The sequence below is a fragment of the Pituophis catenifer genome, unplaced genomic scaffold (genome assembly GCF_029215685.1).
Source record: "Pituophis catenifer annectens isolate HBS135680 unplaced genomic scaffold, rPitCat1.0.hap2 SCAF_15, whole genome shotgun sequence".
Lineage (NCBI taxonomy): Eukaryota > Metazoa > Chordata > Lepidosauria > Squamata > Colubridae > Pituophis > Pituophis catenifer.
Window position 1 is genome coordinate 20,265,954 of NW_027256895.1, and position 26,809 is coordinate 20,292,762.

A 26,809-nucleotide genomic window follows, 5' to 3' on the forward strand; every position below is an offset into this window, starting at 1 on the left:
TAATAGTAGCAGATTGCAGGACAATTTTTTTCTAAAGCCAAATTGCTTGTTAGAGAGTAGGTTGTTAGTCTCTAAGTAGAGGATAATAGATTGGTTTATGATTGATTCCATGACTTTGCAGGTGACACAACATAATGAGATTGGCCTGTAATTATCAACTAGGCTGGGGCGACCCTTTCTGAAGATAGGGATGACCGTGGCTAGTGACCATAAATTAGGTAAGGAGCCGGTTCTGAAAGATATTTTGTAGATCATGCTAGGTGGTTCTGCTATGGTGGTTGAGAGCTTCTTTAGGAAGTAGGCACATAATCCATCAGGGCCAATCAATAGAGATGGTTTTAGGTTGCATAGTGCCTTTTCAATGGCATCTTCTGTGAAATTGGCAGGTAGTAGATCGTTGTGAGTAGTTGTGGTATGATTGGGAAATGAGGGGCATGAGCCATTGCTGTTTACAAAGACTGAACCGAAGAATGTGTTGAAGAGATTGTCCTTAACGGTTTCATCATTACAGTCTTTCCTGGAGACTGGAGGCTAAAACATATGAAGAACGGCTCCAGAAACTGGGCCTGTTTAGTTTAATGAAAAGAAGGACTAGGGGAGACATGATAGCAGTGTTCCAATATCTCAGGGGCTGCCACAAAGAAGAGGGAGTCAGGCTATTCTCCAAAGCACCTGAGGGTAGGACAAGAAGCAATGAGTAGAAACTAATCAAGGAGAGAAGCAACTTAGAACTAAGGAGAAATTGCCTGACAGTTAGAGCAATTAATCAGTGGAACAACTTGCCTCCAGAAGTTGTGAATGCTCCAACACTGGAAGTTTTTAAGAAGATATTGGATAAAAATTTGTCTGAAGTGGTATAGGCAGTGGTGAAATCCAAATTTTTTTACTACCGGTTATGTGGGCGTGGCTTGGTGGGCATGGCGTGATTTGGTGGGCATGGCTTGGTGGGCATGGCAGGGGAAGAATACTGCAAAATCTCCATTCCCACCCCACTCCAGGGGAAGGATACTGCAATATCCCCATTCCCTCCTCACTCCTGGGGGAAGAATACTGCAAAATCTCCATCGCCACCCCACTCTGGGGCCAACCAGAGGTGGCATTTTCCGGTTCTCCGAACTACTCAAAATTTCTCCTACCGGTTCTCCAGAACCTGTGAGAACCTGCTGGATTTCACCCCTGGGTGTAGGTTTTCCTGCCTAAGAAGGGGGTTGGACTAGAAGACCTCCAAGGTCCCTTCCAACTCTGTTATTCTATTCTATTCTACATATTAACTGATTAGTCACCTTTTGCTTTACCAGTGATAGAATCCACTCTGCTTTTTTTCCTGACATACAGTTATATGTCAATGAAAATAAGATTTGACCAACAAGGACATAGCTTTTCATTCATACCTTTTAGAGTTTAAGGAATTTTTCGTCGTCTTCTTTTTAGTACAGTTTGTGTAATTTTAAGTGTTTATGTTGTTTATAAGCTTCCCAGAGCCACTCAAGATTGAATGACTTAATAATATGAGAATGCAGGAAGGGAAAGAATAATTATTGAAACAGTTGAGAACATTTAATGTAAAAGTAGAGAATAAACTACTGATTGATGAGGAGGATGAGGATGTGCCATCAAGTCATTTTGACTCCTAATGACCACATAGGTAGATTTTCTCCAAGATAATTTATCCCTAACCTCTTTCAAGTCTTCCAATGGTGCATTCATTTCCACTGTAATTGACATCATTCACCTTATTGCTAATTGTTCTCTACTTCTCTTTCCTTCTACATTTTCCAGCATTAGAATCTTCATCAAGAATTGAGTCTTCACATATTTGAGCCTGCTCACTTGTGCCTTAAATGAAAACTCTAAATTGATTAGTTCAATGAGCCATCAGCTTATCTCCTTAGCTATCCACATTATTCTCAAGAACCTTCTCCAACAACAAAATTCAAAAGCATCAAGACTATTCCTCTCTTGCTTCTTCTTTTTTTAAAATAAATTTTATTTGTACATTTTTCTTTAACATACTTGAGTTTTTAATATACAGTGTATTGTCTGAGTCAATTTACTTATACATAAGGTAAAGGTAAAGGTTCCCCTTGCACATATGTGCTAGTCATTCCCGATTCTAGGGGGCAGTGCTCATCTCCGTTTCAAAGCTGAAGAGCCAGTGCTGTCCGAAGATGTCTTCATGGTCATGTGGCCGGCATGACTAAATGCCAAAGGCGCACGGAACACTGTTACCTTCCCACCAAAGGGGATCCCTAATTTTCTACTTGCATTTTTTACGTGTTTTCGAACTGCTAGATTGGCAGAAGCTGGGATCAGTAACAGGAGCTCACCCCATTATGCGGCACTAGGGATTCAAACCGCTGAACTGCCAAACTTCTGATCTACAAGATCAGCATCTTAGCCACTGAGCCACTGTGTCCCTTTTCTTTAACATACTTGAATGCTTAATATACAGTATATTGTCTGAGTCAATTTACTTATACATAATATCAGTAATAATAACAATATTTACTTGTAAATAATGGTATTCTTCCAACTTCTAATTTCTACCTCTGTTATATAACCATTTGTAAAACAAATCCCATGTTAAAAAGTATTCTGTATCTTCTGTATCCTTTATCTTTAATGTTAGTCTATCCATTTCCGCACGATCTAATTTTTTAAAAAGTATGTTTTCATCTGTAGGGATTTCCTAATTTTTCCAATATTGTGCAAATACAAGTCTTGCTGCTGTCAACACATGTAATATTAAATATACAACCTTTTTATCATATTTTTCTGGTAGTATACCTAACAAAAATATTTTTGGCTTTAAAGCTATATGTTGCTTTATCATTTTCTCTAACCATGTATGCTGCCAGGGTTTCGACAGATGCCCTAATTAAATCATGAGCCTTGAGCCAAACTTCAAAAGAAATCCAGTTATTTATTAGGAGCTTTATGTCGGCACGTTCCCAAGTGAAGCCAGCTCTGACCCTACGTAATTTATGCTCCAATTAAGACCCTGTTTGCCCCCTCACCCCAGGGTGTGTTATCAATCACATTCGCCAATGGCACCCTCCGGCTGCTGTAGGTAACCCTGGGATACAGCCTTGAGAGAGATAAGCATGGAATGTGCATCTGTCTTTGGCTGCCATGCTGTTTCACCAGTTTCCCATCCCCCCTGGCCTATGGCAACTCGAGAGCAAGCCAGGGATGCTTTGTGAGTTGACATATGTATTTTTGTCCAGTATATTTTTGCCTTTGGACATGTTCACCATCTTGGTTCTTTAAAGTCCAATTTTCACTTCTGTAGTATATCACAGAAAATACCATGACTTAAGCTGGTCTATCTTTGTGGGTATATACACATCACAGCACTTAAGGATTGTTTCTTTTTCATGACTGCCCTATCGACTGCTATTCTATGGTTGGCATTTCTTGACTGCTTGTTCCTTTACTGTTGATAGTTGATCCCAAAAGGCAGAAGCTATTCACCAATTGATAGATTCATTTTCAGATGAATCTATCAATTGATGCACAGACATTTTCGCCCCCTTTTGGGAGACAAAAAAGTGTGTCTTATAGACCGAAAAATACAGTAAATTTCTCATGAGAACAGTGAAGTGTTCTGGGATTCTCATTTTCCAAACATGTTCCACAAATTGACATGATCAAAACAATTAATGAGTTTTCTATAACACATACTGATTTCCTATTGGTATTCTTCAACTTTTTGAATTACCCAGCATGCTTCAGCAATATTGTCATGTTCTTTTGGGCTTTTCTAAATCTATAGATCTAGGTCTATAGGTTATTGTAGGTAAGCAATAACTTCCAAGACATCTTGGATATTGATATTTCTATTATCTAGTGCAGAGCTCTTCAAACTTGGCAACTTTAAGACCTGTGGACCAGGGGTGGGCTTCAAAAATTTTAGCAAGGGGTTCTCTGCTCAGTTGCTAGGTGGGCTTGGCCATGGTGGGCGTGGCCTAGTCAGCCGCCTGCACCACGGCAGGGGGGGAGGTGTTTTTTTTCCCTCCCCGGGCTCCAGAAGCTTTCCTCGAGCCTCCAGGAGGGCGAAAACAGCCGGACACCATCTGGAGGCCTGTGTCCAGCCTTCCCGAATTTCCAATAGGCCCTTTTTTTGCCCTCCCCATGTCTTGCACTTACCTGCAGCCAAAACGGCTGCGTGGGGACTCCTGTGAGGGGCAGGGTGGGGTGGGCGGGGCCATCCAGGAGTGGGATTTGGGGCTTCTCCGGACTGCACAGAATCTTAGCTAGAGGTTCTCCCAAAGCCCTGTGAACCCCCAGAAATTGTTCTAGAATTCTTCAGTCAGCCATGCTGGCTGGGGAATTCTGGGAGTTGAAGTCCACAAGTCTTAAAGTTGGCAAGTTTGGAGATCCCTGGTATAGTGTTTCAGTATACTTTTTCCATCTTCCTTTGACATCATTTAAATTGGTTACTATCTATCCACTGTAGCTTACCAATTTGAGATTGGAACATCCTTCTGAGTTCAGGGATCTTTTGGAATCAGGGATCTTTTCTGTTTCCATCTTCAGTGTTTTTATAGATGTTGATGTATTTTCCAACTTCTTTCTCTACTAACAGTTCTTTGGAACTCGTCAAGTTCCCTTTCGAGATTTTTGTCTTTTTTGTCTTTCTTGGCATTGGGTTGTCTTTTCTTTTTGGCAATGTCTAGGTTTGTTTGTTTTCTAACATCTACTTTGCTTCCCCCCCCCCTCTTTTTTCATTTCTGGAAATCTCTTTTCACATTTGTAACTACTTTAAGCAGGGATGTCAAACTCGTGTCGTCACATTGTTGTCATGTGACATATCACAACATTTTTCCCCTTCACTAAAACAGGGTGGGCCTGGCCAGTGTGTGATGCTTCCAGCCCATGGGCCATGAGTTTGACACCCCTGACTTTAAGTATTTACTTAAGTTCATTCCACAATTCTCCTGTGGTTCCTGATATTCTTTATTTTTAAGTCTTTTTACTGTTTTACTGTTCTGCTTTTACATTTCCTATGGTGCCTGTCCTGACATGACTGTGACTTAAGGATTGGGAAATTTATCCAGCTAGCCATTGGTCCTGGCCAGAGGTGGTATTCAGCTGGTTCAGATCGGTTTGCCTGAACTGGTAGTGGAAATTGCTGGTGGGCCTGTCCACCCGCCCACCCATCCCAGCTCTATGCCATCTTATTTAGGCACATTTTGTTGTGACCGAGGCCCAAGTAGTGATTACCAAACACAATTCAATCCTGAAACTTATTTTATTAAAACAGCTGAGAATTAATTCATTCTCTGCTTAGTCCAAAACAAAATTCTTAATAACCAGTCCGCCGGCCTTATCACCAACCTTTGATGTCTTTGGCAATCTGCCAAAGGCTTTTCTTGGCAAAAGCCCCACAAAGTTCAAGAGACGCTGACAAGAAGCACTGGAATCCATGTTGCTTTTCTACAAAGAACCCAACAGCTCGTTGCTGCTCTTTTAAGCCTTATGGGACTGGCCAATCATCTTCTGGCCTTACTCCTGAGTTGTCCTTTTTGCTTCAGCTGCTCTTGCCTTCTGGCAGCTCTTTGCATGCATGCACTAGGAACAGACTCCTGTTCCTTTGCCTCTCTGCTGTCCGCCTCTGGAGGCTCCGGAGTCTGCACAACGTTCCCATATGTCCTTGGCCCCATCTCTGCCTCCGATGCAGAGCCCTCGTCCAGGCCTTCCCCTGACTCCAGGACTGGCCCATTGTCCTCCCCAGCCTCCTTACTGTCCGACTCCACTGCCAGACCACAACATGTTTTTGAGGCCGGGTGCATGCGTAAAAGGCATGTGTACCAGCAGAGCACATGCATGGAAGGCTAGGCACATATATGAATGCACACATGCTCACATTTGCAAACTGGTAGAGAAAGTAAGTGAACACCACCCCTGGTCCTGGCCCACAGGAAATGCTAATAGGAAAGGTATTTCCCCATTGGTGAGAATTCTTACTCTCCATTCATGGAATAGCCCTCTTTTCTGCAACCAAGGTGCCTTGTGATCATCCTTGCTCCATTCAGCTATTACCCCATGTGACCATTTGGGCAATGTTGCAAAATGTCAATATAATGAGAGAGAATGATAACTAGTGGGAGAATAGGTTTCATCATGGCACTGTCCCATTTCATAGCTCAGGACAGAGCCAGCTGGCTGGCTGGCTTTAAAAGAAGACAGTAGTGTGGACACACAAATCATGGTATGAAGCTACTGAGGAGGATATTAGGGATTACCTGTATGGAAGTGCCTTCATTTGTTAAGTTCTTGGAGTGACGATTATTCAGGAACTGGCCTTGTTTCCCATCTAAACTCAAGAATGACTCTCTTAAATTGAATCCCATGGTGATTGCTAACCAAAGTAGTGACTTGGCCCTTAGAAGACAATCCCATCTTTTCATATTGGAAGAGGTCAACTTTTTAGAAGAAATTACATTACAGCACACAATGGAAATTGAATCCCCATCCTTGGTCTTACTTCTAATTGATGCAAGATCCCTTCATGTACACTCTTTCTTAGAGGAATAGTACAATATGGAGAGAAACATGGGTGAGGTATAAATTATATGTATAAATTATACTTTTATTAAAGTGATTATTAAAATGAGCTTCCCAACAACCATAGCAAGTGCAAAGGTGACCCTATGTGTATTATTTATTTATTTATTTATTTATTTATTTATTTATTTATTTATTTATTTATTTATTTATTTATTTTTGTCAAGCATGTATTTTATGACAGATACAAGTGTAAATATAATTATAAATACATGAAAAGGATATGAATAAAAGAAAACATTAGGACAGGGACGGTAGGCACGCTGGTGCGCTTATGTATGCCCCTTACAGACCTCTTAGGAATGGGGTGAGGTCTACAGTAGACAGTCTAAGGTTAAAGTTTTGGGGAATTGGGGAAGAAACCACAGAATCAGGTAGTGTATGCTCAGAAAAAAAGAGACGCAGATGGCATCCAATTCCAAAGAGAGATAAAATACTTTGAGATGCACTTTATCATTCGATCATTGGGATTCAGGAGTTTCATTCCATGAAACAACTGGTGCATAGTTGAGTTGAGATGAACTTGTTTGCTTCCCATATTTTTGCACTTTCCTAAAATAATTATTGTAATTATGGAAATTGCCGGTGTTATCGACTTGTCTAGCCAGAGTTCTGGTGGCTTCGCTGAAGACTAAAGGATTTGGAGAGAAAGAGCAGAAATGTCAATATAAATCAACGAGGACCATGGAGAACTGCAATTAGGGGCTTAGCATATCAGGGATTTGCCATTAACTCCTGACAGTTTGCTCAGCTGATATTAGAGTTTTACTTCTCTCTTGAATACCTTTCAGGGCATGCTTTCAATCATCTTTATTTCCCACTTTAATATATCTCTTAGCAAACCAGGGCAGCTTGTTTCATAAAACCAGGCTGATCTAGTAAACAGACATGGGGAAAACTGCACCTTAGCATTGGAAATGGGGAGGCTTGTAGTGTTGGCAATTCTGCTACTGCTGCTTCCTAACACTGTGGGCAAAGCAGGTTCTGTTACATGCATGCAAAGTGAACCTCATAGCATCTTACATGAGTGGCACAAACCAGGTGACATCATCATTGGCGGAATTACCTCTCACATCATTCCTCTTTTGTCTGAGATAACGTTTACAAAGGTTCCTTCTCAAGAATGGATATACATTCCAATGTAAGGAAATCATTTTCTCCCTTTCTCCCAAAGCTTTCATGGATGACTAGAAGCTCTCCCCATTGGTTTTTTTAAATTAATATTAAATTATTAGGGATTTTCTGTCTTTGCTGTGAGTTGTATTGTGTTGGGAGGGGATGCACTGAGGGAGCTCAACCAATCTCTCTCTTTTTTAAATAGTTTTTATTGAATATTTTACATTTTTAAAACAAAAAACATAATAGAAAAAGACAAAAAAAGACAGAAAAAAGAAGAAAGAAAACATACACATACACCAAGCAGTAAAATACAAAACATAAATAACAACATTATATAATATTTTACAACTTTCTGCATCGACAATTATCTTTACATTTAAATTCAATCCTCCTAATCATTCTATTTTCTAGCCACGTATAGAATCTATTCCATACTTTACAGTAGTCCGAATCATCTCTTTCTTTAATCTCCATTGTCATTTGATCCATTTCAGCACATTTGAGGATCTGTTTAATTACTATTTCTTCAGCTCAACCAATCTCATTGTACATATGTTGTGCACTGACAATAAAGATTTGAATTTATTGACGTGTACATATTTTTATATAACGTAATCGTGGCATACACGTTTCTTAGGATTTCTTTGAAATCCCAAAGTATCAGAGAAAGAGACTTGCTATTGCCAGACATTCACAAAATAAATAAACTAAAATAATATGATGTTATAGGAATATGGAATCAATTTTTGGATAATATCAGTGGAAATATATCTTTATTGTGTGGAATCTGTGAAAAAGGGTTTTGTTGTTAGTGTTGTTTCTGTACCAGGCATCTGAAATAATATTATACAATGCTTTTGTAGAAATATTATGGTGAAAGCTCATCTGGAAAATTGCATTCTATTTTGGATGATTTCTGGTCTTAAATGGATGCTATAAAGCTGGAAAAGAGTAGAAAGGGGTACCCAAAATAATGGTTACACAGGCACATCTGGATTTGTCCAGTGTCTAATTTCTACTGAGATGGAAGTTCTGGCATCCTAATTTCTTTCTAGTTAGTATCCTGGAGAACTTTCAAACCCAGGAGTGAAACAAAGGTGCCTTGGAGAGAGATTCTCATACCCTTCTACTTTTTCAGTATATAACAGTTCACTTTCATCTAAACATTTAGAATAGAATAGAATAGAATAGAATAGAATAGAATAGAATAGAATAGAATAGAATAGAATAGAATAGAATAGAATAGTTGGAAGGGACCTTGGAAGTCTTCTAGTCCAACCCCCTGCTTAAGAGGAAACCCTACACCACTTCAGACAAATGGTTATCCAACATCTTCTTAAAAACTTCCAGTGTTGGAGCATTCACAACTTCTGGAGGCAAGTCGTTCCACATGTTTCAATTTAATTCATCTCTCAACTTCAGACCTTCGTTGGTAGAATTTATTAAACAAGGCTGATTATACCTGCTGAGTTATACTCAGAACAAGGCAGCTATTTAAATTCCTGGATAAAAGAAGTTACTTTAACTTCCCAGCTGTATTTTTAGTAATATAGGAGACCATTGAGGATCCTCCAGAGCAACTAGTAGAAAAATGTGTGAAAAATTCATTTATTAATCCTATCCAAGATATACATTATATACATGGGTAAGACATACATATAGAACAGTCAAACTAATGGTTAACATAACATCTGGAACTATCCAGTATCCCAAATCTACTGAGGCAGATGTTCTGTCACCCTAATTTCATTCTAGTTGATGTGTTGGAGAACATTCAGATCCAGGGCTGAATCAGAACTGCCTTGGGGAAATATTCTTATGTCCCATCTATCAGCTATCTAGTACATAGTTATAATTTTGAAGAAACCATGAACAGAACTGAGGATAGAATAGAATAGAATTCTTTATTGGCCAAGTGTGATTGGACACACAAGGAATTTGTCTTGGTGCATACGCTCTCAGTGTACATAAAAGAAAAGATAAATTTGTCAAGAATCATAAGCTACAACACTTAATGGTAGTCATAGGGAAACAGTCAATATAAATCTTAAGGATACTGGCAACAAGGTTACAGTCATACAGTCATAAGTGGGAGGAGATGAGTGATAGGAACGATGAGAAGATTAATAGTAATGCAGACTTAGTAACTAGTTTGACAATGTTGTGGGAATTGTTTCTTTAGCAGAGTGATGATGTTCAGGAAAAAACTGTCCTTGTGTCTAGTTGTTCTGGTGTGCAGTGCTCTATAGAGTCATTTTGAGGGTAGGAGTTGAAACAGTTTATGTCCAGGATGCAAGAGGTCTGTAAATATTTTCACAGCCCTCTTTTTGACTCATGCAGTATACAGGTCCTCAATGGAAGGCAGGTTGGTAATAATTGGATGGATGGTTTATCACTCTTTAATGATAAATCTTTAGACACTCTTAGCTCTTTGCTAAGTCTGTACCATAAAAATATACTTCTCAAAGGCCACATTTATGGAAAACAAGAACATGTGTGAAATTAAAACAGTAGACAAGATGAAATTACATTACATTGGAGGGGTGACCAGAAATTAATGAACGTTACAGATCCAAGTCTTCCAGTTTTATTAAGAAATTCCTATGTTCTATTAAGTAACTTCACAATCAGGATCAGTAAAAGTTTAATCAGAAATGCTAAAGCCATACAACTGGATCCAGATTTAGTTATGCTTGGACTGTCACTGTATCCACTGGAATTATGGTAAAACAAATTTCAATCCCATTTATTTAAAAATCTTTAGGACAATTAAGCCTGGATTCCATTCACAGGGATAAGAAATGAATAAAATGTATTGTTTAGGTTGTACTTGCATTGAATATAATTCCATACAAGGAGCTTGCATTTAATGGAGTTAATTCAACATAATTTCCATTTAAATCTTCAGTTTCTATAACTCAGTGGTGAGCATATAGATCTGATCTGGCTGATGCAGTAGCACTTTTTTTTAATTTAACAGGTGTAGTTCATAGACGTAGTCACTTTGGTGGCAGCTATGACCTATTTTATTGTTTCCAAAGGGAAACAATAAATAATTAGAAATAATTAATTTTAATTTCTCCCTACAATCATCCAATCTCTTTCTTTGCAGATTGATCACAAAGTTCATCCAACATATTTTAGCCTTGGTCTTTGCCATTGATGAGATCAATGATAACCCTGACCTCCTACCCAATGTTACTCTTGGGTTCCACATCCATGACAGCTACACTGATTCAAGGACAACCTTCCGTGCCACTTTGGACCTGCTCTCTAAATCACATCAGTTTCTTCCCAACTACAAGTGTGGAAGCAATGGAAAATTAACAGGTGTCATTGGTGGACTAAGTGCTGATACTTCCTTGTGTATGGAAGAAATCTTAGGCCTTTACAAAGTTCCCCAGGTAAGAATTATGGATGTGCATCATGATATTTATGATAATCTGATCCTTAATTCCTTCTCATTTTTTCCTGGGAGAAAATTGACCATCACAAAATATGAGGGAAGCATGATTTAAGAAAAAGGATTGAAAGTATAAGGTCATAAATAAGTACATCATGGCACCTGAAATATGTGCCTTTTTGTAGGGGTTCACTCCAGTGGTGGGTTGCCCCTGGTTCAGACCGATTCTATAGAACCGGTAGTAAAACTGGCAGGAGGCTCCGCCCACTGACCCTGACATCATCAGAAGAGATCTGTGCATGTGCAGAAGCCTTTGTGCATGCACAGAAGCAAGGCATGCATGCTCACGCGCGCAATCCCATTGCAAACCAGTAGTAAAGGTAAGTGGAACCCGTCCCTGGTTCACTCCTTTTGCAAAAACACTTAGTAATTGAGAAATTGTCTCTTAATTACAACCAGTTAAGACCGTTTTTTAAATATGTAAAATCATGTACCATTGGTACATGTCACCACAGGAATTATCTAGATTGTACAAAAACATTTCAAATTTATGTTGGCCTCAGAGCTCTTCAAAATGTTAGTGAGATATTTTATCATGTTTAGTGGGTATGTAAAAAAGCTAGAAAATTCCAGATTCAAATACACACACTGATTCAGAGATTTTAAAGATTAATATACAATTGAGACCAAAGGTTTTTCTTTTGGATTTGATGGACCAACACTTGGGGGGAAAAAAAGACATTGAGCTTTGTTTCTTCTGTATGACTCCTGAAGCAAGATTATTGTATGCACAAAGATAAAAAGATTCAACATTACCCACAATGGAAAAATGATTCATGAAGATGATAGATCTTGATTAGATGGCTAAATTGACTTATTTGATCAAAGACAATATCTGTATTTATTGCTGAGTGGAAACCACTCATAAACTTTTTGTAGGAAACAGAAAATGAATTTATGATTTATGGTTTTGGCGATGAGACACGTTTGATATATAAAGAAGAGAATTATGTTGTAACCATAGAATAAGAGGTAGATTTTGCGTATAATTGCCAAAAAGAAAATGGGAAGTTACTTCTTTTAAGCTTTCTCTTTGATTTTTTTCTTTTTCTTTTCTTTCTCTTTATCTGAGTTTATATTTTCCTTTAAAGAAAAATAATAAAAATTATATATCAGCTTTGTAGTATATTTAAGCCTTAAAAAGTAGTAGTACAGGATAACATTTTATAAATTATGCTACAGCCACCTAAAGAACTTTAATTCACAAAACTTTCAGTATGCCATCAATTTCTTGAATCTTCAAATGACAAGAAAAACTTTATTATATGAAAAAATATGTTACATTAAAAACATATTGTTTTTTATTGGCACAGGAGACTACTCCAGCTAGTATGTGTATACACACACATACAAACAAATATACAAACACACAAATATGAAAAGTTGTTTTTTTTTTTTTAAGTATACTTCTTCAAATTCTGTGTCGTGGCCATCTTTTAAGGATTACATTCCAATTCTCCAAACGCATGGAGTACAAATCAATGATCAAGTTGCTGTTTTTGCTACTGTTCCTAATCCAACAGCAGTGGAAAGAGGGTGATGATGAAGAACAATAAGAAAAATAATAGTGTTAGAAATGATGAGACAGAAAACATTGGCCCACGATGGAGAAACTTTTCCATCGAATAACTCATCAATGTACATAGAAGAACAATTGTCTTTGGACTTATTTTTATCTTATGTTCAATATTCCATTAAACTGTTTCATTATGAAATTGTGGACCAAAATTTTGATACCAAAAACATTGGGTCTTGGGTATTTGTATTTATACATAATACCTGATTATAGTTGACTATATTCTTGGCATCTATTGAAATGGACAGAGATGGATAAAGGGAGGGATGCAGATAGATGATGGATAGATATAGATAGATGATAGATATGCTGTAGATAGATGATTGATAGATAGGTAGATAGATAGATGATAGATAGATAGATAGATAGATAGATAGATAGATAGATAGATAGATGATAGATAGATAGATAGATAGATAGATAGATAGATAGATAGATGATAGAGATAGGTGGTAGAGATAGTTAGACAGACAGACAGACAGATAGATGATAGATTGATGAGTGAAATAAATGATAGAGATAGATACACAGACAGATAGACAGATGATAGAGGTTCATAGCTAGATAGCTAGATAGCAGGATAGCTGGATGGATGGATAGATGGATGGATAGATGGATGGATGGATGGATGGATAGATGGATAGATGATAGATGATAGATGATAGATGATAGATGATAGATGATAGATGATAGATGATAGATGATAGATGATAGATAGATAGATAGATAGATAGATAGATAGATGATAGAGATAGGTGGTAGAGATAGTTAGACAGACAGACAGACAGACAGACAGACAGACAGATAGATGATAGATAAATGAGTGAAATAAATGATAGAGATAGATACACAGACAGATAGACAGATGATAGAGGTTGATAGCTAGATAGCTAGATAGATGGATAGATGGATGGATGGATGGATGGATGGATGGATGGATGGATATTTGGATAGATGAATAGATGATAGATAGATAGATAGATAGATAGATAGATAGATAGATAGATGTGATAGAAATAGACAGACAGATGATAGATTGATGAGTGAAATAAATTATAGAGATAGATAGACAGACAGACAGATGATAGATAGGTAGAGAGATAGATAGAGAGACGATAGATGGCAGATAGATGATAGATGATGTTTGTCTATCATGTTTGAAGAGGACCTTGACATCTAACAGATTGTAAACTATCCACAATGTGTCTGCAGGTGTGGTAAGGCCTATACAGGCACAAAATGTTCTGCCATATGTCGGACAGACATGTGTGGGCACCACTGTTGCAATGTTTGCAGCTCTGGCTTTGTGGAATGCTCACTTTTCTTATGGGATGATAGATAGATGATAGGTAGTTGATAAAGATAGGCAATATAGGTAGACAGACAGACAGACAGACAGACAGACAGACAGACAGATGATAGTTATATGATAGAGATAGATAGATAGATGATAGATAATAGATAGATAATAGATTGGTGATAGATATAGATGATAGAGACAGACAGACAGACAGACAGATAGACAGACAGACTGACTGACTATGCAGGATTTTGTCATTTTTCCATTTCATTCCTCTTTGAACATATGGTTTTTTTTCCCCCCTTAGCTTTCTTATGGTTCATTTCAACCAACAGTAAATTATGATTCTCACTTCTCTTCCTTTTACCGCATGGTTCCAAATGAAGCCCTTCAACTTCGGGGGATAGTCCAGTTACTTCTGCATTTCAGGTGGAAATGGGTTGGCCTCGTCAGTATCGATGACCAAAGTGGGGAACGTTTCCTGGAGGTTTTGCAACCCGTACTTTCTCAGCAGGGAATATGTTCAGCCTTCATTAAAAGAATTCCAAAAACTCACCCAATCTGCAGTATAGAAGAAATTCTTGAAGGAATTCCTAATCACATCTCAGTTTTCCAAAATAGCAGAGCCAATGCAGTTGTTGTTTATGGAGAAACTGTAACCTTGTTCTGGTTGGCAGATCTTTTATGGTGGAATGACATTGGCATGAGCTTGCTAACTTCAGAACAGAAGTTCAACGTTTCTTCAGGAAAGGTGTGGATTTCAACAGCCCAGATTGATTTCGTATTCAACAAATTTCAAAAAGATTTCAATATACAGATCTTCCATGGCACCCTTTCCTTTTCAATCCACTCAAAGAAAGTTTTAGCCTTTGAAGAATTTCTTCAGAAAGTAAAGCCTTCGTTGGCAAATGGAAACAGTTTCATCAATAATTTTTGGGAAAATGCTTTCACTTGTTCAATTTCAAACACCACCACAATAGATGATTGTACTGGAGAAGAGATGCTGCAGAATCTTTCCACAACTATCTTTGAAATTAGCATGACTGGTCACAGCTACAGCATTTACAATGCAGTTTATGCCATGGCACATGTCTTAGATACGATGTACTCATCCAACCGCAGATTTAAGGCAGTACCAAGATCTCAAGATATTGAACCCTGGCAGGTAACAATTCCTTCCTAACCTTACTGCCAGGGGTGAAATGTTACCAGTTCGCTCCGGTTCGGGAGAACCGGTAGTGATTAAAAACCACCGGTTCTGGCAAACCGGTAGTAAAAAAAAAGCTACCAGTTCAGTTGAACCAGTAGTTAAAAAAACTAAAACCAGTCCAAACCAGTATTTCCAACAATCAGCTGTGCCACACAGTTTATATTCGCTAGAAAGCAGGAAATCCTGCTTTCTAGCAAAGCTAAATTGTGCGGCAGAGCTGTTCCCCACCTTCACTGTTCTATTTACTTAGTGAAGTCTTCTTTTTCTGTGTGAAGCATGTGTTTGGCATGTATTGCACATGTGTGTGGTGTGCTTTTGGTGCATGTTGTGCATGCACACGCAGCGTGCTTTTGGTGTGTGATGTGCATGCGTGCATGCAGTGCGCATTAGGTTGCACAGCGCACATGTGCGGGCAGCAAACCGATGGCGATCCACGGAGGATTTCACCACTGCTTATTGCTATGAAGCGCAGGGTGGTTACAGAAAGGTGAAAATGTTTTTAAATGCTTTACTTTTTTCCCCCCTCAAAGCTCCATTCACTTCTTCAAAAAATCTCTTTCAACAACAGTGTTGGAGATGAAGTGACCTTGAATGATCATGGAGAAGTGATGGATGGATTTGATCTCATCAACTTGATCACTTTTCCAAATGGCTCCTACACCAAGGTGAAAGTGGGAAGATTGAATCCTAAAACACTTTCAGAGAAAGAATTTGTGGTGACTGACGAAAGAATCCAATGGCATGGAGATTTCAGACAGGTAGCCAAAAGATCATTGTGCTGAAATAAGGGCTTGCTGGCTTGATTACTTGCTTTGCTATCTAGCAGCTATTTATTTATTTATTTATTTATTTATTTATTTATTTATTTATTTATTTAGTTAGTTAGTTAGTTAGTTAGTTAGTTAGTTAGTTTAATTCTGCCCATCTTGCTATCCATCTGAACAGGGTGGTGGCTTGCTTACTTGCTTGCTTGTTGTTGTTGTTAGTTGCGAAGTTGTGTTTGACCCATTGCGACCCCATGGACAATGTTCCTCCAGGCCTTCCTGTCCTCTACCATCCTCCGGAGACCATTTAAGCTCACACCGACTGCTTCAGTGACTCCATCCAGCCCCCCCATTCTCTGTCATCCCCTTCTACTTTTGCCCTCCATCTTTCCCAGCATTTGGCTCTTCTCCAGTGAGTCCTTCCTTCTGATTAGGTGGCCAAAGTATCTGAGTTTCATCTTGAGGATCTGGCCTTCTAAAGAGCAGTCAGGGTTGATTTCCTCTAGGAGTGACCGGTTTGATCGCCTTGCAGTTCAAGGGACTCGCAGGAGTCTTCTCCAGCACCATAGTTCAAAGGCCTCAATTCTTTGGTGCTCAGCCTTTCTTATGGTCCAAATTTCAGAGCCATACATTGCAACTGGGAAAACCATAGCCTTGACTATATGCACTTTTGTTGGCAGAGTGATATCTCTGCTTTTTAGTATGCTGTCTAGATTTGCCATAGCTTTCTTCCCCAGGAGCAAGCATCTTTTAATTTGCTTGCTAGCTAGCAGCTTGTTTGTTTCTTTGTTTAATGCAATTGTTCATTTAATTTATATTCTGCCCACCTCACTATCCATCTGAATAAGGTGGTAGCAGATTTCATATTAACAAATGAACAAAAGCATTTTTCCAACCACTCTAAGAAATTTGAAATAGATTCATATGGCCACTGGCATATTTTAAGCAGAAAATTATTAGTACTAAGTGTATTTTTTGGGAAGTTGATAAATAATGAACTAAGAAATGGTTCATTATGGTTCAATGGTTTACAAAATTGCAAATTCTTAGAGCCAAGAGCATCCAACTTTATGTGAAAACTCTTCATTCCATTAAACTGAGCAGTTGACAGATGGAAACTGAAATAAAGAGTAGAGTAGAGAAGAGTAGAGAAGAATTAGAATAGAGTAGAGTAGAGTAGAGTAGAGTAGAACAGAACAGAACAGAACAGAACAGAACAGAACAGAACAGAACAGAATAGAATAGAATTATTTATAGGCCAAGTGTGGCTGGACACAAAAGGAATTTGTCTCCGGTGCATATGCTTTCAGTGTAGATACAAGCAACAAGTGATAAATCATGATGATAGTCATCCTAAAACTACATTATCTCCATCTTAATGTGTTTGGACAGGTACCCCCTACTTCTCTGTGCAATGATCCCTGCCAGCCTGGATTTCACAAGGTCAAGAAGGAGGCTGAGCCCTTCTGTTGCTATGATTGTTTTCGATGTGAAGAAGAAAAGATTTCCTATCTGATGGGTAGGTCTGCCCCATTTTTAAGCATACTATACTAGAATTGAGAGCTAATGAAGTTTTACTTCAGTCATTGCTTGACTGCCTCTTTTTTTTTTTTTAATTTGATTTATATGCCGCCCTTCTCCAGAGACTCAGGGCGGCTTACAATGCGCTAAGCAATATAAACCGCCCTGAGTTTCTGGAGAAGGGCGGCATATAAATCAATTTTTTTAAAAAAAATCATTTCATTCTTGAAGAAACAGAAAACTCACTCACTTTCAAATTTTTTATTAATCAATTTAGAAACATTGGCAAAAGAAAAAGCATGATGATGAATTAAGGATAAAAATATTTGAGAAATAGACAATTAAGTAAGTAGTCTTTGAGGGCTGCCTTGGGGGGGATATAAAACTTTGATTGTAGGAGATGATCAGGCTTGACGCGAGGGAGGGATCAAATGTATCATTAGTCTCAGGTACCTTGTGCCCATCTTGAATTCGATTGATTCTTTTTTTGTTTTTTAGTATTTTTTTTATTTTTAAAACACACAAACAAACATAATACATCTTTTCTGAAAAGAATATTGGCCCGGTCATAAATTTAGATGTGGGTGTGGCTTACTGATGATGGCTAATGAGCCAGAAATAGATCTATATAAGTCTCTCACCTGGCAGCAAGAACTTGCTGGCTGCCAGAAAAGAAAAAAGCCCAGAATCAAGTGGATGTGATTCTACTGAGCTAGGACTGCAGAAAAACCTTGGTTACATAGGAAAAACCTGGCTAGAGGAAAAACACACATAAATCCTATGAAGAAGTAAGAAAATAGATACTATACCTTTACAGGGAGGATACATGAGATGTTGGTGTGGCTTACTGATGAAGGCTAAAGAGCTAGAAATAGATCTATATAAGTCTCTCACCTGGCAGCAGGAACTTGCTGGCTGCCAGAAAAGAAAAAAGCCCAGAATCGAGTGGATGTGATTCTACTGAGCTAGGGCTGCAGAAAAACCTTGGTTACATAGGAAAAACCTGGCTAGAGGAAAAACACACATAAACCCTATGAAGAAGTAAGAAAATAGATATATATGTATGTATGTATGTATATGTATATATACACACATAGAGAGATACAGTATACTGTATAATATTATGAGCCATTTTGGCACAGTGGTTAGAAGGCAGTATTGCAGGCTACTTCTGCTGACTGCCGGCTGCCTGCAATTTGGCAATTCGAATCTCACCAGGCTCAAGGTTGGCTCAGTCTTCCATCTTTCTGAGGTCAGTAAAATGAGGACCCAGATTATTGGGGGCAAGATGCCCACTCTGTAAACCACTTAGAGAGGGCTGTAAAGCACGGTGAAGTAGTATATAAGTCGAAGTGCTATTGCTATATCCATTTGAACTGTCTGAATGTCCTGGTTTCCTCAGCCTTGACATTGATCATGTGACAAACGGGAGTGACCTTCTTTCCATCACCACCTTTTGACTCTTTCTTTAAGGCAGAAAGCATCTTCTTTCCCAGGGTCTGATAGAACCAATTACCAAGCTATCTCAAGGCTCTTGACTGCAAAGATCCATGACTAAGACTCTTCACCTCTTTCTTTTTCAGATATGGATGACTGTATCAGTTGCCCAGACGATCACTATGTAAAAGATGGTGAAAATGTGTGCATTCCTAAAGTTATACATTTTCTCTCCTATAAAGAACCTTTGGGAATCACCTTGGCTTCATTTACTATCTCCCTTTCACTGACTGCATCTTTTGTGCTCGGAGTTTTTATGAAGTACCAGCATACGCCCATCGTCAAAGCCAACAACCAGAGTCTCAGCTACAGTCTGCTTGTATCTCTCATCCTCTCCTTCCTTTGCGCATTCTTCTTCTTTGACCGTCCCATACAAATAACTTGTCTCCTTCGACAAACATCCTTTGGCATCATCTTCTCAGTAGCAATTTCATGCATATTAGCAAAAACCATCATGGTGATCCTGGCTTTTTTGGCCATCCAGCCGCATTCCAAGATGAGTAAATGGATGGGGAGAAAACTGCCAATTTTTATTGTCCTCTCCTGTTCTCTTGTTCAAGCAGGCATTTTGGCCACTTGGCTGGGATCCTCACCACCATTCCCAGATGTCAACATGCACACATTAGAGGAAGAGATAATACTGGAATGTAATGAAGGTTCAACTAAAATGTTCTATTGCGTTCTAGGATATATGGGCTTCCTTTCCATTGTATCTTTCTTTGTGGCCTTTTTAGCCAAAAATTTACCTGGTAGTTTTAATGAAGCCAAGTTCATCACCTTCAGCATGTTGGTCTTCTGCAGTGTCTGGCTGTCCTTTGTTCCAACCTACATGAGTACCAAAGGAAAATACATGGTAGTTGTGGAGGTCTTCTCTATTTTGGCCTCCAGCACTGGCTTGCTAAGTTGTATCTTTTTCCCCAAATGCTATGTGATTTTACTAAGACCTGATCTGAATCGCAGGGAGCAACTAATAAAGAAAAAGAAATAAATGGTCTTGTGTAAGAGAATTAGAATTTCTTCCTTTAGCTCAGGGGTGTCAAACTCAACGCCCGTGGGGTGCTTAGAACTGGCCCGCAGGGCTGTCCTGGAAACAGTGAAGAACCGGCCCATAGTTCTTCTGCATGAAGCCCTCCTGAGCTCCATCTTTGCTGGCAGAGGGTTGCAGGAGGCCATCGCAGCTGAAAATGGAGCTCACAAGGCCTGTGGGTGACACTCCCAAGCTCTGTTTTCACTGTAAGAGAGTTGCAGGAAGCTGTTGCAGTCAAAAACGGAGCTCAGGAGCCTGTTTTTGTTGGCAGAGCGCTCGGGCCACCACAGGTGTCCCCGACCTGAGTGATGTTGAGCTGGCCATGCCCACCCGAGCTCCCCATGGTCAAACACAACCCTGATGTGGCCCTCAATGAAATCGGGTTTGACACCCCTGCTTTAGCTGAAGACTGAGCATCTTTGGGTCGAGCCACAAAATAAACATTTTCTACTCTCCCTCAGGTTCAATTTCCAAAATTTAAACCCTATAAAATTTGCTAATAGAGATATGTAATGCAGAAACTGAATGCAGAGAAGCACATTTGGATACAATTGCAGTAAGTTAAAGGAATGTTATGAAATTTATATCAAATTGTATTTTTAAGACACGGTGGCTCAGTAGCTAAGACACTAAGCTTATCGATCGAAAGGTCGGCAGTTCAGCGGTTCAAATCCCTAGTGCCACATAATGGGGTGAGCTCCCATTACTTGTCCCAGCTTCCGCCAACCTAGCAGTTCGATAGCACATGATAAATGCAAGTAGAAAAATAGGGACCACTTTTGGTGGGAAGGTAACAGCGTTCAGTGCGCCTTTCGCATTTAGTTATGCCGGCCACATGATCACAGAGACGTCTTTGGACAGCGCTGGCTGTTTGGCTTTGAAATGGAGATGAGCACGAGCCCATTGGCGGGAACGATTAGCACATATGTGCGAGGGGAACCTTTACCTTTTACATTCAATACAAAAATGTGCACCAGGGAACGTTGCATGCAAAACGCTATAGCAATTCTTCTTACTTATGTGTATTTACTATCTGTATTTCACTTTCTATATCCTTAAGATATGCCTTTTAATATCCTCCTTGTCGCTATTTATTTGTGACTCCATTTGTAAAGAATAAATCTGTTTAGTTTGTTAAAATACTGACCAATTTTCTCTTCCACCCTTCAAACAGAAAGTTAAGGGAAAGGCTGAGAGCAAAGAAAAAAGGACAAAATCCGCTAAAAGAATGTAGATGAGGCATCTCCTTCACCCTAACTTTTTCTGCACCTTATCCCACTCTTATTTTCTCCATGTAAACCATGGAACTTAAATGTCTATAAAGATTCTCAATCATCCAAGTCATGGCTGAGCCCTGAAGAAACTTATTGGATGAGAAAACGAAACATCTTCAAAGAAAAAACATAAAGTCCAGTTGCCTCTTGAAAAAGCATGGAGCTTAATAGATAGAATAGAATAGAATTCTTTTATTGGCCACACAAGGAATTTGTCTTGGTACATATGCTCTCAGTGTACATAAAAGTGTACATAAAATTACCATCCAGAAGGAACCTGCAATGGCTGTGTTACTGAAATAGCCACCTCGTGGTCAGGTGGTTCTCAAATTACGACAGTTCATTTAGTGACTGTTCAAAATTACAACATCACTGAAAAAAAGTGTCTTATGACCAGTTTTCACACTCGTGACCCCTGTAGCATCTGCATGATCAAGTGATCAAAATTCAGGCACTTGGTTGAATTTTTATTCATATTTATGACAGTTGCTGTGTCCCAGGATCATGTGATCCCCTTGTGCGACCTTCTGGCCAGCAAAGTCAATGGGGAAGCCTGATTCACTTAACAACTGTGTTACTAATTTAACAACTGCAATGATTCACTTAACAGCTGTGGCAAGGAAAGTCGTAAAATGGGACAAAATTCACTGAACAAATGTCTCACTTAGCAATAGAAATGTTGGGTTCAGTTGCGGTCATAAGTCGAGGACTACCTATATAAGCTTATTATCATCTTATGGAACTTGTGGAGCAAAAAACAGGAGCTCACCAGGGTCCTGAAAAGAAAGAATGGAGTTTAGATTGGAATGGAATGGAATGGAATGGAATGGAATGGAATGGAATGGAATGGAATGGAATGGAATAGAATAGAATGGAATGGAATGGAATGGAATGGAATGGAATGGAATGGAATGGAATGGAATGGAATGGAATGGAATGGAATAGAATGGAATGGAATTCTTTATTGGCCAGGTGTGATTGGACACAGAAGGAATTTGTCTTGGTGCATAGGCTTTCAGTGTACACAAAAGAAAAGATACATTCATCAAGAATCATAAGGTACAATACTTAATGATAGTCATAGGGAAACAATCAATATAAATCTTAAGGATACTGGCAACAAGGTTACAGTCATACAGTCATAAGTGGGAGGAGATGGGTGATAGAAAGAAATGGGTATTGTGGTTTTTCAGTCATCATCCAGATCATACTACATCCCAATTACATATAAACCAGAACACTTAGATTTATATACCGCTTCACAGTGCTTTACAGCCCTCTCTAAGCAGTTTACACAGTCATCCTATTGCCTCAAACAAGCTGTGTCTTTATTTTACCAATCTCGAAAGGATGGAAGGCTTAGTCAACCTTGAGCTCATTAGGTACACCCAGTACATTCTCATAGAGAGGGGCTCCTCCGGGTGTCGTCGGCCAAACAGTGTCGACTGGCGGTCCTCAGGGAGAGGGCCTTCTCTGTGGGGGCACCCACTGTTAAGGATATTGGTGTTGTGTTACCAACCAGCAGAGTAAATGCACAAGGAAATGTTGCTGAGAGCAATGAATAAGAGTTATGCAAACTGGTTTATCAAAAGCTTACTTTATAGTAGAAAACAGTCTCATCATCTTTAAACAAATTCCAAGTCTTTGCCATTTAAATCAGTCCAGTAGTTACAGATATCTTCCCACCAAACAGACAGTAGTTGGTTAGAATAACAAACTCACTCTGGTTCACAAACCACGATGGTAACAGATCCATCCAACGATGATTAGCAGATATCAACTCCTCTCAATGGTAGCATATCATCTCAGCTTCATCATCAAACTGAATACATTACAATACCTTGCTTAAATACTCTCACAACCAGTCATTACCTAATTACAGCATGACTCAGCATTACAATGAATACCTTTAAAGTAACATAATACATTTACAGATTAAAGTTACAGTACACATATATTGCCTGGACAACTGTTAGGCTCAAACCATATCCTAACACCCACTATCTGGAACGAGCTTCCCCTGGAGATACGGAGGATCCCGGATCTGCGCACTTTCCGCTGCGCTCTTAAGACCTTTCTATTCCAGCAAGCTGGCCTGGCCTAACCTTCCCCCCCTCCTTTTCTTTTAAATTGAAAATTTTAAATCTGTTTTTAAATTATTGGGATGTTTTAAATTTGTCTCTGGCTAAATTGTTTAATCTGGTTTTATTTTTGCTTTTACATTTTTGTATTTTTGTATTTTATTTTTGTGCCTGTTCACCGCCCTGAGTCCTTCAGGAGTAGGGCGGTATATAGATCTAAAGAAAGAAAGAAAGAAAGAAAGAAAGAAAGAAAGGAAGGAAGGAAGGAAGGAAGGAAGGAAGGAAGGAAGGAAGGAAGGAAGGAAGGAAGAAAGGAAGGAAGGAAGGAAGGAATAAAGGAAGGAAGGAAGGAAGGAAGGAAGGATTGAACTGCCTGCAGTCAGCAGAATTAGCTACAATACTGCATTCTAACTACTGCGCCACCACGACTCTTGCAGACATGCTTGTAAATGGGATCCTTTACTCATATTTAATTCCAATCTTGTCTATAGGGATAAAGTTCCAATTTAGGGAGGTAGAAGATATAGTCAGGGGTGGGATTCAGCCAGTTCGGAACAGTTCAGGAGAATCGGATGCTAATTTTACGACTGGTTTGCTGAACCGGTAGTTGCAAGGACTGGCTGGCCCCACCTACCCTGCCCCGCCCCTTTCAGGAGCCTCCACATGGCCTGTTTTGGATGACAGATGAGTGCAAGACCCGTGTGGAGGCTCTAGGAGGGTGAAAAATGGGCCTACCGGAAGTACCGGAAGTTTGAAAACAGGCCCATTTCCGGCCTCCAGAGGGCCTCTGGAGCCCTCAGGAGGCAGTTTTTGCCCTCCCGGAGGCTCAAAGAAATCCTCCAGAGCCTGGGGAGGGTGAAAATGCCCCCCTCCCCCCAGCCATGGTGCAGGAGGCCAAGTAGGCCATGCCCCCTTGGCCACGCCCATCCAGCAACCAGGCAGAGAACCAGTTGCTAAAATTTTTCAGTCCCACTCCTGGATATAGATATCCTATTGACTGGAGTACATATCTCATCCAGGCTGATCCCTTTAATGTAGGAGAAAAGAGATAGCATTTAAAAAGAAAAACCCAACCCAAAACTGGAAAGAATTGGAGGGGGGAGTTCTTTGACAACATCTCATTGCTGTTTTACCCTCTCTAAAAGTTTGTTGCTCCTGGAATGCTATCTCCCTATCGAATGTTATTTCCTCCTTCATTGTTGCTTCTAAATAACATACAACCCTTTTAACAGAATAACAGAGTTGGAAGGATCTTTGGAGGACTTCTAGTTCAACCCCTGCTCAGGCAGGAAGCCCTATAACATTTCAGATAAATAGTTATCCAATCTCTTCTTTAAAAAAAAACTCCAGTGTTTGAGCACTTCACGTATTATAAGCAACTGTGTTCTCTTCGCCGATGATGTTAAACTATTTAACACTACCAACAATGCTGCTACCCTTCAAAAAGACCTTGACTTTGTGTCGGAATGGTCAAAAAATTGGCAACTCCAAATCTCAACCAACAAATGCTCTGTCTTACACATTGGCAAAAAGAATCAGAACACTAAATACAAGCTAAGTGGACATGACCTTGTAGATGACCCTCACTCTGTCAAGGACCTTGGAGTACTCATATCAAATTATCTAAGTGCCAAAGCCCACTGTAACAACATGGCCAAAAAGGCATTAAGGGTTGTAAACCTAATCTTGTGTAGCTTCTTCTCTGGTAATATTACACTACTAATCAGAGCATACAAAACATTTGCTAGACCAATTCTCGAATACAGCTCATCTGTCTGGAACCCACACTGCATTGAGATGGCATCAGGATAAATAAGAGAAAATAAAAGGTGAATAAAAGAAATAATCATTCCAAGTCAGGTATATAAAGTCAGATCAAATCCTATGAACTCTAAGCAACCTTTGAATGAGCTCATCTATTCACTTAAAGATACGTGCTGGCTAAAAGCAGCTGGACTGCCTTATTAGTCAAATATATCTTCTGATGAGGCTCAGCTGTCATCCAGCAGAAAAGTTAAGAATGGAGTTTGGTGAATAGAACTGAGCAATTAGTTCATGGATGTCCCCCTAATCACTTGACCTATGGCCCTGTGTCCAACTCTCTGATTCTATACATCTTCTTAACAGAATCAAATGTGAACATCTGGACGGATACAGGGGATGCAAAAAGTTATTTATTGTTTAAAAGTATAGTCATAATTTCTGCATTTACACATTACAGCTTTTAAAGAACAGTTGTAAAACATGAAGTGATGGGTTAGTTAAGGTATAATGGTTAAATCATGAAGTAGTGAAAGTGTATAGCCAAAATAATTGTATTAAGTAGCATGTAATGGTTTGATAATTAGTAAAGTGTAATGTAAGTGAAATGTATTTTTAATGTAACCATATATGGAAGCCGGAAAAGGCTCATGGGACTCTTTGTCTTGAAAACATATTTAAGTAATAGAAAAATGACCAATATTCATTCAGGTTGCAACTTTCAAACAAAGCCCTGAATCTTTGCGCAAAATAAACAGATCTGTCTGACCCAGGAATGTGCTTCAGTTCTTTATTTCTACAACATTTTCTGGCGACCACGAAGAGACTGAGGAACAAAGACACTTGTTCTGCCTGACGGCTGCTCCCGTCAGGATTCGACGCCTTTCCAGGGAAACGTTCACAGGCCGGCCACAAAGACTCCATTGAAGTCTAAGAGAATCTTTCGCTGAGAAGACGCCGTGAGCCCTGCTGTGAAGAAGCAGACCAGTCAAGGATCCTCAGGTCAGACCAGATCCGTACCTTTCCACAGGTGGCCACCAGGACAAGAAAAGCATCAGGCAAGTATAAGTAAAAAGGTTACCTACCCCTTTTGGGTGGAAGGGGGGGCCTGATTAACCCCCCAGGGAGCAAGGTGTCGTCCTAAAGCTCCCAGTGAGGAATTTCTTTGGCGTGGGTGGTTAAACCATTGCGGTTCCCATAGACGACTGTTGGAACGTCCAGCGTCTTGGGCCAGTGGTAGTGTTGTTAGGATGGGGGTGGTAAACAGCCATGTCCCACGGACACCGTTGCAGTGTATGTTAGCCAATTTCAAAAGTGCCTACAGTGGAACTTATGGTGACTCCCAGTGTAATCCCGAAACCTTGGAGATGTTATGTAAAGAAACATGGCCAGCTCTTGGCATAGGGTGGTCAGAAGAAGGGTCAGTGGACCCAATAGTGATATCCAAGGCACATCGGGTCATTACTCGGGAGGGCCATTGGGACCAGTTTCCATACATAGACCAGTGGCAGATTGCTCAAAAGGCAGCTCCCCCATGGCTTAAGAAATGTCAGCAGGAGTGTGTGAAAGTGTGCCTGATGAAAGAGAAAAATAAAACCCACAGAAAGATATCTAAAAACAAAGTTTTCAGTCAGGAGGAAGAAGAA

General features: G+C 39.5%; 1 protein-coding gene across 1 annotated transcript; it reads left to right on the plus strand.

Moving 5' to 3' along the window:
- The first annotated feature begins 7,565 nt into the window (after positions 1–7,565).
- Positions 7,566–20,008, plus strand: LOC139324562 (vomeronasal type-2 receptor 26-like). The gene is made up of 6 exons (XM_070954274.1): positions 7,566–7,711; positions 10,802–11,093; positions 14,336–15,193; positions 15,769–15,996; positions 17,395–17,521; positions 19,107–20,008. The coding sequence occupies exons 1-6, from the start codon at positions 7,566–7,568 to the stop codon at positions 20,006–20,008; spliced, it is 2,553 nt and encodes an 850-aa protein (XP_070810375.1).
- Positions 20,009–26,809: the final 6,801 nt, after the last annotated feature.

Excerpts from the sequence above, each read along its gene's own strand:
- LOC139324562 (XM_070954274.1), top strand. The coding sequence starts at position 7,566 with ATGCAAAGTGAACCTCATAGCATCTTACATGAGTGGCACAAACCAGGT. Across the intron at positions 15,194-15,768 it reads AAGATATTGAACCCTGGCAG|CTCCATTCACTTCTTCAAAA; the intron begins GTAACAATTCCT and ends CCCCCCTCAAAG. Across the intron at positions 17,522-19,106 it reads AAAGATTTCCTATCTGATGG|ATATGGATGACTGTATCAGT; the intron begins GTAGGTCTGCCC and ends TTTCTTTTTCAG.